Raw genomic sequence first — 12,880 nt, forward strand, 5'->3', positions numbered from 1 at the left:
GGGGACGCAGGGTAGAGCTGTGGGTCACAGAGAGGACACGAAGGTCTCCGTGCCCAGAGGGCGGTCAGGAGGCTGCTGACCCCCTGCTGTCCCAGCCCCACTGCTGGGCTCCATTTCCCCGTCTGCCAAATGCCTCCCTATCTATGGGCTTTGGGAGAATAGCCCAGTGCTGCTGTCAGTGCAGGTTGCAGCTGTCACATACAGCTCTCAGGGTCTGACAGAGGCAGCTGCGGTGGTTTTGGCACAGCTTTCTGCCATAGAACTGAACGGAGCTGAAATCCAGGCAGGGATGCTGCACAGAGCCCCCATCTCTTGGGTGAACATCTGAAGGTCACCACGTCCCCACAGCCCTGTCATTCTCAGCCCCACACATGCATCCTCATCCACAGCTGTTCTGGGCACGGTGGCATTTTGTGGCATTTTCTCTGACCCATGCCTGTTTCCCAGCCCCACCACCTTCCTTCCATGTAAAACAGAAACCAGAAGATGGAGCCAAACTGTCCTGGGAGAGAAAGGAACAGCGCTGCTTCCCCATCACACAAACCCCGGGCTGCCACCTCTCACCTGGGCACCTCCATCCTCACCGCTCCTCCAGCTCGTAAGCAGCTGCCAGGTAATCCTTGGGGACGATCCCGACGGTGCTGTTGAGCTCCCCGACCCACCAGCCATACATGTTGTACTCCTGGGGAGGCACAGCAGAATTAGGGTTAATGCCAGGGGCACCGGGCGCAGCTCTGCTCCCTTCCTTTGGCAGCTGGGTTCACACAGACCCGTTTCTCTCCCCTCTGAGTCCCACCTGGAGGCACTTTGCTGCCCTTCCTCACCCCATCCTTCATCCCCCACCCTTTGCTCCCCATGGGATGTGGGTCAGCACAAGAAAGGGGGGGGGCTGCATCCCGTACTCTGGCGCAGCCCTTTCCCTCAGCCCCTTCCCATGCTTTGCAGGCAAAGCAGGAAAAAAAAATCCCATTGCAAAACCAGAAGAAAAGAAAGCAGCTCTGTTTGGAACCTCTATGGGCACAGCAGGAGCCCTGGGCAAAGCAGCCCCAAGCAGGAGCTGCACCCCACGTGCAAAGGGGACCCCCCAGCACCCAACCCCCCAACCCCAGCTCTGCCATAGCCCGAACACTATGAGGTATTTTAAAATAATTTCTGCTTTGATGAATTGCTGGCTAGCCCACGATTGCTCATCATCAAAGGGAGGAAAATGCAAATGAGAGCCAGCCGAGAACTCGCGGCACCAAGCGTTTATTTCACTGCACAGTGCCAAAAAGAATTAAAACAACATTAAACTCCCAGCAATAATGTTTAAGTCCTCGTTTCCAAGTGCCAAATTGCACCACTCTGGATCATACAGATGTTCGTTAATTATGCTAATTTTTATTAAACTATTAAAACGAGGAGTGCACTGGCACAGCAAGGCAGAGCCCAGTGCAGGGTGAACTCTGCTCTCGTCTGGAGGTGCTCATTTACATCTCGCTAACGTGCTGATGCTTGAGACAGGGCTGCAGTGCTCGGGTTTTGGAGGGGGGGAGAGGAAGAGGGAGTTTGAGGGTTGGTTTTACCTAATTACACGCTAATGGGGCCTCTGTGCTCAATACCTGCATGGACTGGGTTGGATGGGGGGGGGTGGGGAGGAAGTAATTTAGCTGAGACTTTACAGAAGGGGCTGCAAACTCACGAATCTGCAGCTCAGTGCTGTGGGCAGGGGGAGTTTGGTGCTCTGTCCCAGTTGCCTATGGGCACCCAGCAGGGCCATGGCACCCAGCAGCACTGGAAGCCAATCCTACCCCCTAGGGCCCCTCTCTGCTCCTGTCATGCAGCTCTTCTCCATCTCAGCGCTGCTGGAACTGTCAGATTCACTCCCAGGATGAAGAACCCCTCCCTTCCCCCCCTCCCAGGCACTTTCTGCATTTCGTTCCCCGGTGCCAATGGAAGCCAAAAGCAGACTCTCGTTCTGATCATCACCAGCAATTGGGGGCTCTTATGGCAGCCCATAAAAGGATTGATGCTGCTGAGCTCCATCCGCAAGGGAAAAAGAAGAGGACAGAGGGGAAAAGAAACAAGACAACCACCACAAAAAAGAAACAAACCCAAAACCCCAAACCAAGCCAAACCCCAACCACAAACCACTGCCACCAAACCCATGAACAAAGCCAGCTGGGGACACCTCCATGCTCTTTGGGAAGCTCCAAGTGCCCCATCCCACTCTTCTCTTCTTGCTGAGGCTCTGTGGGCTCTCCGTGGGGTTGAAATGTACCCCCGAGCAGCACTCCCAAGCCCTCCTTGCCTTTGCACTCCTTTGCCAGCTCTCATAAACAACCCCTCTGGGCTCCAGGAACGCCATTCATCACCTCGCTTCGCACAGAAGATCAATGACGCTTTGATGGATGCAGAAGGAAAAGCCAATCAGTCAGAGACTTATCGGTTTATGATTGCTCAGCCCCATTATTAGTGCTTGTGTGTCATACATTATTGTTAGGAAAATGGAGGAATCTAATTCATCGATGAGGTACGAGGGGTCGGCTGACACCGGGGAGTTTTATACCAGGTCAGCTGTATGTCTAAAAGCAGCTCAGGGCTGTGGCAAGCTCTGAAATCCAGGCTCTACCCGTCCACAAGGGCCTGCCTGTCCCCAGGGGACTTGCAGCATGGGATGCAGCTGGGAGCTCCTTTCCCCCCACACACAGAGCAGCTTTCTCTATGGAGGAGCAGCTCAGGTGCTGCTCACCACAACCTGGCACTGCCCCCTTCACACATCGCTCCTTTAAACCACAAATGATTCCCCCTTGCTCCCAGTGACTCAGCTCTCAGATGTTGCAGGAGTGGAGGTAATGGGGCAATGCTCTTTCCCCTCGTCCCATGGGCTGTGGATGCGGTGCCCGGCCCCACTGGTGTTCCCATCGTGTCCATCCCATTGGGTTCTGCGTATCCATCCTACTGGAGTCCCCCTGTCCATCCTATTGGGGTCTGTGTATCCATCCCACTGAATTCTCCAAGTCAATTCCACTGGGGTGTCTCTATATCCATCCCACTGGAGTCCCCATGCCCATCCCATCAGGGTCTGCATATCCATCCCATTGGGGTCCCCATCTCCATCCCTTCGGGGTCCTCATCTCCATCCCACCACAGTCTGTGTATCCATCCTATTGGGGACCCTGTGTCATCCCATTGGGGTCCCCATCTCCATCCCTTCGGGGTCCTCATCTCCATCCCATTGGGGTCTCCATTGCCTTGGGGTCTATGTATCCATCCTATTGGGGACCCCATGTCATCCCATTGGGGTCCCCATCTCCATCCCACCAGGGTCCTCATCTCCATCCCACTGGGGTCTCTATTGCATTGGGGTCTGTGTATCCATCCTATTGGGGACCCCATGTCATCCCATTGGGGTCCCCATCTCCATCCCATTGGGGTCTGTGTATCCATCCTATTGGGGACCCCATGTCATCCCACTGGGGTCCCCATCTCCATCCCACCAGGGTCTGCGTATCTATCCTATTGGAATCCCCATGTCCATCACACTGGGGTCTGTGTATCCATCCCATTGGGGTCCCCATCTTCATCCCATTGGGGTCTATGTATCCATCCTATTGGGGACCCCATGTACATTGCACTGGGGTCTGTGTATCCATCCTATTGGGGTCCCCATCTCTATCCCACTGGGGTCTGCATATCCATGCCATTGGGGTCCCCATCTCCATCCCATCAGAATCCCCACATCCACCCCACTGGGCTCCCCATGCCCCAGCCCAGGGGGAAGCCGGAGGTGGCAGAGATCTGATGGGACGGGGTGGTGATGTGAAGAAGCCGTATTAATATTTATTCCATCCAGCAGCTCCGCGCGGCTCCGCCGTGCTCTGACCGCAGCACCAACCCTCAGGCACCGCAAACACAATTTGAAAACAATGTGACGGAAATGTTTAATCTGCTCAGCCCATCTGTGCTGCGTATTTCTCCAGATCTCCCTGAGAGAGGCGCCTTCGAATCTCCACATTGCCTTTAATATTCTCCTAAATCACCTCCCCACCGCACTTCAAGGGCCATTGCTACAATATCACAGGTTCACCGAGAGTGCACGGGGAGAAGGGGGGGGGAGGGGGTGCAGGGATGGGGACGGGGTGTTGGTGGGGAGATGTTTTATTTTAAAGTATTGCCCAAGGTTGGTGTTCCTGTGCCCCTCGGACAGACGTGGGGAGAGGAGAAAAGGAATAAGGGGTGAGGAGAAAGGAGGTGGAGGGGGGGGTGGGATTGGAGTGAAGTTATTGTGCCGTTGCTGGGGGGCGACCGGCGCGGCTGTTCAGAACCAAACAGGCTGGAATGGTGCTGAAATCTTTCTTGAAGAATTGTTTTTTATGCATCTCTTTCCTCGGCTGCCTGTGGTTGGAGATGGCACCGCTCCCTGCAGTGCCCCATCCTGCTCTGAGCAGCCACAGGGAGCTGGGGGGGGGCCTAAAGCAGCATGGTGAGGGTCTAGGGCAGCCAAGGCAGCTCTTTGTAGGGGTACAGCTGGCTCTGGGGGCTCCTGGCCATGGCCCTTCCCCATCCCCATCCCTTGTCCCTGTCCCCATCTCTGTCCCCACTGCAAAGGACACAACACCCATCCCTGCCTTCATCCCCATCCCTGTTCCTTGTCCCTATCCCTGTCCCCATCCTCATCCCTGTACTGTCCTTGTCCCTATCTCTGATCCCCATCCCTATCCCCATCCCCATCCCTATCCCCATCCCTATCCCTATCCCTATCCCTATCCCTATCCCTATCCCTATCCCTATCCCTATCCCTATCCCTATCCCTATCCCTATCCCTACCCCTATCCCTATCCCTATCCCTATCCCTATCCCTATCCCTATCCCTATCCCTATCCCTATCCCTATCCCTATCCCTACCCCTATCCCTATCCCTATCCTACCTACAGCCCTCTCCCCATCCCTATCCCTGTCCTCTGTCCCCATCCCCATCCTTGTCCCTGCCTCTCCCCATCCCCATCCCCATCCCCATCCCCATCCCCATCCCCATCCCCATCCCCATCCCCATCCCCATCCCCATCCCCATCCCCATCCCCATCCCCATCCCCATCCCCATCCCCATCATCGTGCTTATCCCCATCTCCATCCCTGTCCCTATTTCCATCCCTCTCCCCATCCCCACCCCTATCCCCCACGTCCCCATCCCCATCCCTGTCCATCTCCAGCCCCCTCCCCATCCCCATCCCCATCTCAGTCCCCCTCCCGCTGTTGCCATGGCAGCAGCATCGCTTCCTGCCCCCCGGGGCCGCAGCCGGATCCACCTGCTCCTCCCGACCCTCGCGGGGTCATCGTCAGGTCGCCAGAATAAATGAACGCGAGCACTAATGATGTGTTTGCTGGCTGTTTATGCTCTCTGTGTGTCAGGGGCACTCACATTTAGAGAGCTCATTATGGCTGCAATTAGACTGCACCACCGCTAGATATTTAACTCCTTTTTCTTTTAAATTAGCATTTTAATAACGTGCTTTGAGCAGGGGAAACAAAATGACCATTTTTCACGGACAAACTTCCCTAGCTGTAGGTGCAACTCTAATGGTGAAGTTGCACGGGAGGTACAACAGTGCCCGGATCGCTCCCATCCCCGGTGCTGAGCGGAGAGGAGGGGGGGGGAGAGGAGGGGGGGGGGCTGGAGGATGGAGCTCTTTTTATTTGCTTTATCGCACACTCCATTTCCTAAATTTGTTCTGCAGCCAATTATTTTCGCCTTTAAAGCCTGATGGAAACGAGCAGCCGCCCGCGTTCGGCTCTGCCCGTGACCTGTGAAGAGGGCTGGTGGTAATTGTGCACATGTGTGCGCCCGCGTGCGAGGAGCCGAGCTGTGAGCAGAGGGATGGGAGCAGCAGGGGAGGGGGGGGGGATTCAACCAAGTGTGACCCCCCCCCCCCCCCCTCTGGGGTCACTGGGCACGGCGCAAATCCCCTCCTTCCTCCCCGTGTTGGGATTTGGGGTTTCTGCTCCTTGCATCCCATCCTTCGCCCATCATCCCAGGAGCCACCCTGGATGCAATGCAGCCGAAGGGGAAACCTCACCAATGGGGGGGAATGGGGATGGGGAGAGGAAGGCACAGAGCTGCCGGGTCTGGAGTGTGAGTGCTGTGCATCCACCCAGCTGTACCGCCTCATAAATACGGCACGGAGAGCTGTAATTTGGTGATAGCTACCCCAGGACATATCTAAGATCCACTTCTGTTATTTTAATTAAATACTGCATTATGGTTTGTGACAACTTCAGCGCTATCGCCTAAATGAATTTGGAATTAAAGTCTTACTTAGGCATTCCACTACACCCCCCCCCCCCCCCCCCCCCTCCCCTCCACCCCTCGGTGGTGCAAAGCAAAGGGCCATAAAACTGAGATGTTTGTTTGTTTACAGATGGAGCAGCTCGGAGGAGGAAAGCAGGAGGAGAGGAGAGAGCTTTGGACGGAGGGATTTTTGGTGCACGGCGCTTTGTTGGCTGTCAATGGTCAGAATCTCTCATTTTTAACCACTGATTTGCTGCTTGCCCCATAGAGGAGCACTGGAAGGGTTGGGATGTTGGGGTTACACCTTTGGGAATGGCTCAGCGTTGGATTCCTGAAGGAGAATTATGGCAAAGGGAAACTTTTGGTGCCCGGGAGCAGGACGTTCGGTTCCATCCATCCACATAAACTCATCTCGAATGAAAGCAGTGCGTGACATTTGGCGACGGAACAGCTTTAAATGTTACAGCATCCATTGCTTTAAATGTTACCCGCGCCTCGTGAACCGGGAGACGGTTTTATAATTAGCTCCGTCTCTAACGAACAAAGCTCTCTACTGTCTGCTGCTCATCCACGTTAGCAAAGGCAACAGGGGAGGAGGGGGTGGCAAGGATGGCCGTCACCTTTTGGCAAACCCGTGCCACCTATGGGCCTTATTCTGCCCACGTGCCGACCCTTGGCCCTCACTTTCCCCCCATCACTCCCTCAATTGCTGCTCCATCCCAAATCGAAGCAACTCACACCCATCCGCCACACAGAACAGCGCTGCCCATTGGGGACAGTGCAAAAAAAACCTGGGTTGGTCGGGGTTTTTTTTGGCCTCCTATTCCAAACAGGGCACTGTTACACCCCCCCCATCCCCCCTCAACCCTCCATCACTAAATCTATTCCTGATAACAGCACGGCTGACTCCAAAGGAACCGCTGCCTACAATGGTGACTCTGGAAAATGGAAGCATTGTCACACTTAAAGACACAAATTTCCCCCGTAATATATTCGAATGGAAACCTCTGAATCCAATACTACATGGGCATATCTAATAAATTCACAATATTTCAGCCTCAACAGCCTACAACGGTTAGTTTTAAAGATTTATGCGGTAAAAAATTACTCGGTGATGAATATAGTTTATTCTGTGCGGTATTGGAGGGTATAAGGAATTAAACTACTGTCTTTAACAGTGAATTTATTATTACCTCTGTCAAAGACGAAGTCTTTAACAGCGTTTATTATAAATTTCCAGGCACAATAAATGGTCAAAGTGTGCCTTGGAGCCCCATGGGGGGACCAGGTGCTGGGAGGGGCTGTGATGTGGGCCCTGTGCTGGGCATGGTGGGGGGCTGGGGGCTTCTTGGTGAGCCCTGAGGGATGGGGACCCACTGCTGGTGTGGCCTCAGTGCCCAGTGGGTATCAACAGTGGGGGGTGGGTGACAGCAGCCACGGATGGGTGACAAAAGCCATTGGAGGATGACAACAGTATTGAGAGGGTGGCAGCCTTGGTTCGTGGGTGCCAGCAGCCACGGGTGGGTGCCAGCAGCTATGGATGGGCAACAAAAGCCATTGGAGGATGATAACTGTGGGTCACAGCATTGACCATGGGTGCCAGCAGCCACAGGGGGGGGTGACAAAAGCCATTGGAGGATGACAACAGTGGTACCGGGGGTGGCAGCCCTGGTCAGTGGGTGCCAGCAGCCATGGATGGATGCCATCACTGTGCTGGCGATGAAGCCCGGACAGCATTGCTCTCCAGCAGCTCCACCACCCTTTGTCCTCACCCTCTCTGGGTGTCCCTCATTTATACAAATTACCTGGGAGGAATGAAGCTGCCAGGGGCTCGTTCTGGACGATTGGTTCCCGCCGGGGGCTCGGGGCCGGCGGGGAAGGGGCGGAGGTGGGGGGGGGGGGGGGGGGGGGGGGGGGAGAGACAGGGGGGGCAGCCCTCGCTTGGATGTGACCGACGTGTGACCGTTGCCTCCCGGCTGACCCCGGCCCGGCGCCCGCCGCCCCCGTGCGGTGTCCCGGTCGCCCCCGCTAGGTGTCACCGCCAGCCTTCGCTCGGAGCCCCGATACCCCCCCCCCCCCCCCAACCCCCCCCCCCTCCGCCTTCACTGAAAGCAATTGAGAGAATTAACTTATCCGCTTTTATGGCCTGCTTGTCACATCCAACTAAGCCCACTTAAAATAGGAAGTCTCGCTGCATTCGGATAATTATCATAACGTACAAATCACTCAGCCGAGGGACCGGGGATTGGGGCTGTGGGAAAGGACACGGCGTTCTGCTGGGATGATGGCTTCCCCCTCCCCGTGGCTGTCAGCCCCCCCCCCCCCCATCCCCACACACACACACCAGGTGGGCAGCAGCATTTTGGGGTCTCTATGCGATGGGGTGATGGGCTGTGCATCCATCCCCAATGCTTTCACAAACCTGGTGGCACCGGGGGGGGGGAATAGAGAGGGGACCCACATCCCTCGGGTGCCAGCTGTAGTGATGGAGCCAGCACCTGAGGGATGCTCCTGTGTCCATAGCACCCAACAGCCCGGCGCCCTGCACCCGTGGGACCGTGCTGTCTGCATTGCATGGCTCTGCACAGGGACCTGGGACACATGGCAAGGAAAGACCCTGCAGCCATAAGCCCTGCACACCCTGAACCATGCACTCACCCAGGTGCCCAGGTGAGGGATGGCTCCAAGCAATTGTCCTGGGGACAAACCCATCCCTGCCCAGCATGCTGCGGCCCCCCCCTGCCCACCCCACGCCCTGCTGCTGAATCCCTGCCAGCTACTGATGTCCACTAACCCCCAAATCACTTTTCCCCGCTGTTGCTGCTGGAAATGTCAGACAGGACCCGAGCAGCAGCCGGCATGTGTTTCAAACACACCAGATGGATTTTTATATTAGCTACTATTTCATGTTCAGACAGAGCGACCGCACCGCTCAAAACTGCAGCCTCGACGCTGCCGAGTTTGCTTCTGTGAGATTAATTCTGCGAAATTAATTGGGACAAGATTGAAAAGGAAATTAAAATGCAGCTGAGTGAACAGGCTTTTCAAACACCTTTCCCCCCCGCTCGCCTCTCCCTGCATTCCCCCCCCCCCCCATCACTTCGGTTCTGCCGCGGCCGCGAGCATCCGTCGCACAAAGTAATTTACGGGGGGAAAGCTCTCAGGACCCATCGGTTACGTGTGAGGAAGCCAGCACAAGAGTCGCAATCTGGAGGCACTGAAGAGAGAGAGAACCCCGCTGAGCCTCCAAGCTGTGTCCCTGCGCTGGCAGGGCAGCGCTGTGCCCCAATCCGGGCACTGCATGGGGATGTGGGACATCGGCCAGCTGCTGCTGCTGCTGTAAGCCTAGAGATGGAGGGATGAGCCCGGGCTGTGGGTTCAGGCCTGGAGCACGGCAGGCTCATCTTGCTGCTGTAAAGCAGCAGGGGGGGCAGAGGCAGTAAATGCAGCCGTAAAAAGCGCTTTGAGATCCACAGATGGGAAATTCTCAGCCTTCCAGAAAAAGACGAGAATAAAAGCCGTGCTCTGCCGCTGCCAAAGATGCAGCTGCCTTCGTGGGGCTGAGCAGGGCTTCAGAACCACGGGTCCAACATCAACCATGTGGGTGCATGGGGGTGGGTGAGTGAACCCCCCCCAACCTCCGGTTCAGTGCCACTCACACAATGCAGCCACCCCAGCCAGGGCCACTGCAGTCCGGTTGGGAGCAGCTGGGAGCCCTGCAGGGATACACGGGGCTGGAAGGGTCACAGCACAGCACAGCTCCCTGCCCTGCTCTTGCAACCACTTGATGTATTCACCTGCGCGTGTCTGCTGGAGAGAGCTGTGCTCACACCCGGCTGAGCAACTCAATTACCCCTGTAATACCCGAGCAACAGCACGCACAGGCTCCATTACCGTGAAGAAAATCTTGCTTTGGGGCATTTCTGATGCCACACGTGAACGTAGAAGGCGGTGAGGGCCGCAGGCAAGAAGGGGGTGACGGCGGGGACACGAACTGGCTGTGGGGAGGGGGGAACTCACAGGGTTGGGGACCCATTGCTATGTGCATGTGGGAGCTGACCCCAACATTCCACTGCCTGCTCTGTTAATTAGGACGTATCCCCATGCTTTGATTTTCTCTGCTCCCCCCCCAGCTCCCCAGCAGCTCCGTTGGGCTGCAGGGCCCTACCTTGCTCAGGATGTAGATGAGGTCCCCGCGGTGGAAGGAGAGCTCGTTGGGGTGCTCACCGCTGCAGTCCCACACGCCCTGGTAGTAATTGGCAAAATCCCTTCCTGCAGAGCAAAGGAAAGGTCAGGGGGATGGGGGGTAAATGGGGAAATATTGGGGTCAGGGTGTGGGGGTCTGAGGGTAGGAGCTGGAATCAGTTGGTAAGTGGGGGGAAGACAAGGAGGTGTTGGTGCCATTTTGCACAGTGGCCTCAGTCTTTTCCATCGGCTGTGGACCGCAGGCTGGAAGGGACATTATGAACCAGCAAAGTCTTGTTTTCTCCTTTCTAGAGGGAGGCAAAATGGTTTTCTGTGCTGGGAGTCATGGGTTTGTGTTGGTGAAACTGTCAGCAAACTGCATGCCAAGGCTGGGGACTGCCCTTGGATAAATATCCGTGTGGGTCGGATGGAAAATGGAGCAGCAGCATTTCCAGAAGGAAACATTTCCATCTTTGCCATTTCAGAACAGCATTTCCCATCCAATGCAGGCCCTGAGACCACAGCCAATGTGAAAAGTGGGTCCCTGGAAAGGGGCAGAGAGCATCTCACTGTGCAATGGGACCAGACCAGCCAACACCATGCACCTGGAGAGGCTGCCCTACTTTGCAGGCTGGGGAAGGGATTCATCCCAACACATCCAACAGATCCATGGCAGTGTCATAAAAACACCCCAAAATCACATTCCTGGTTTCCAAGCACACAAAATGACCATTCAGACATGCAGGACATGTCCTGGTGGTGCAGCACCGATGTGGGGGTGGAGGGGGGGGGGGAAATCCAGATGTCACAACACGGGCACCTCCGTGATGAGGCCCCTGTGAATAATTAAACCCAATAAAACCACACTGTGCAGGAGGGGGGGATTTGAGCACCGGCGTTGCACCAATGCACTGTGCTGCTCTGCCTGAACCGAGCCCAGAAAGCATAAATAGAAAATATCGAGCACATGTTGGAGGAAATGTTTCTAATATGGTATAAGGGACCGAGTGATAAGGGTGCATCTGGAGTGCTGTGCCCGGATTTGATCACCTAAATATGAAAAAGGACATTACAGAGATGGATAATGGTGCAGCAGGGAGCGACTGGAATGACTCAGGGACTTGGGGAACTTAAATAGAAAGGCTGGGAAAGAAAAAAAAAAAAGAAGGAAAAAAAAAAAGTAGGTCTGCATCCTTTGGAAAGTATTAAAGGGGGAGCACACAGTGGTGAGGAAAAGATTGTGAAGGGAATAGAAGGAGAAGGAGCTACTGAGTTATTTAAGCTTGTGCAAAGTGCAGGAAGCAGAGGTTATGAACTGGAGGCAGAGGAAGTCCTGGGGCACTGAGCAGGACGAAGCAGGCAGCAGCTCTGCAGCAGGCAGAAAATGGTGTAAGTGCCACCAAAGGTCACTGCAGCACCGTGATGCAGAGAACATCATGCAGGCTGGTGCTGCTGTGAGCGGTCCTGTGAAGCAGGACTGCTTATTTACTCCAGTGATGTCCACTGGTCCAGGAAAAGGTCTCAGCCTTCGCTCCAGCACCTCCTTCCAAAGGTCAGCATTAATTGCATTGCATGAAAATGCCTGGTGATGAGAGCGCAGCGCGGCTCTGCGTTGAGCCACGGTTTCAAAAGCGAGATGTTTGTGCAAGCTGTTGAGAATATCGTGTTCAAATTAAGGTGGTGTGCAGTGAGGGGGGTCCTGATCCCTGTCAGCACTCGGACATAAGGCCAGGAAAGGGAAGATGTCACTCTGCGGGCTCCCAATGGGACAGCAGCTGTCCCAGGTGCCCTGCCTGCAGATCTGAACCCGCGTTCAGGGCAGAGACACGACGTGAGTGTGACTGATTTACACTGATGTAAGTGGGGCGAGTGCCTCCTCCCACGTTTATGGGCCTCGGGGTCACGAAGGAAATCAGCCAAATGTGACAACAAACGTCACTGCCTTCCGCAGCCCGAGGAGCCCCAAGCAGGGCTGGGGGAGAAGCTCCTGCCCCAACCCCTCTGCTTTGGGCTCGTGGCTTTGGCAGCCTGTTGATGCTGAAGCCTGATGACAACTGTCTGCAGCTCGGTGGCTTTCTCTGCTAGGTGAAACCTCCTGCCATGCTCATTGCAGGAGACAAGCTTCGGGGCTCTTCTGTTTTTCTGAGGATAGGAGTTCTGCTCTCTGTATTTGATGGGTCAGGCTGCGTGGCAGCAGCAGCTCGTCAGGCATAGAAGGCAGGAAGGGACCGAGCAGCCTGAGCTGTGCAAACAGGCATCTTGGCTGGAGCAACCCGCAGCTCCTGGTTGGATTTGCTGGGCTGGTTCGGTTTTGTGGCATCTTTGCTGTTCTTAGAAATGAGGAACAATAGTTTTCCATTCTCCAAATGCTCATCGGGCACTTTGGCTGTATGCTGCCAGCCCAGTTCTGCGCTCAAGGGCTGCTGT

General features: G+C 55.4%; 1 protein-coding gene and 1 long non-coding RNA gene across 4 annotated transcripts in view; one reads left to right on the forward strand and one right to left on the reverse strand.

The window, feature by feature from the left end:
* Nucleotides 1–12,880, reverse strand: part of SKAP1 (src kinase associated phosphoprotein 1) — a 125,636-nt gene that overhangs the window by 1,341 nt on the left and 111,415 nt on the right. For 2 of the 3 annotated variants that reach the window (XR_007373293.1, XM_048926558.1), the window contains exons 11-12: nucleotides 10,437–10,540; nucleotides 565–682 (exon numbers count right to left, since the gene is read on the reverse strand). Coding sequence is in view for 2 of the 3 variants with exons in the window: in XM_048926558.1 (XP_048782515.1) it covers nucleotides 581–682; nucleotides 10,437–10,540 (206 nt within the window). In the remaining variant the exon portion in view is untranslated. Of the gene's footprint in view, nucleotides 1–25; nucleotides 683–10,436; nucleotides 10,541–12,880 lie in introns of those variants that run through there. The other variant, XM_048926559.1, reaches the window with a different exon arrangement.
* On the forward strand, nucleotides 3,562–7,068 carry LOC125684430 (uncharacterized). Its single transcript, XR_007373294.1, has 3 exons — nucleotides 3,562–4,063; nucleotides 5,718–5,845; nucleotides 6,399–7,068. It is a non-coding gene; the product is annotated as an uncharacterized LOC125684430 (long non-coding RNA).

The sequence above is a fragment of the Lagopus muta genome, chromosome 25, assembly GCF_023343835.1.
Source record: "Lagopus muta isolate bLagMut1 chromosome 25, bLagMut1 primary, whole genome shotgun sequence".
In the NCBI taxonomy this organism is placed as follows: domain Eukaryota; kingdom Metazoa; phylum Chordata; class Aves; order Galliformes; family Phasianidae; genus Lagopus; species Lagopus muta.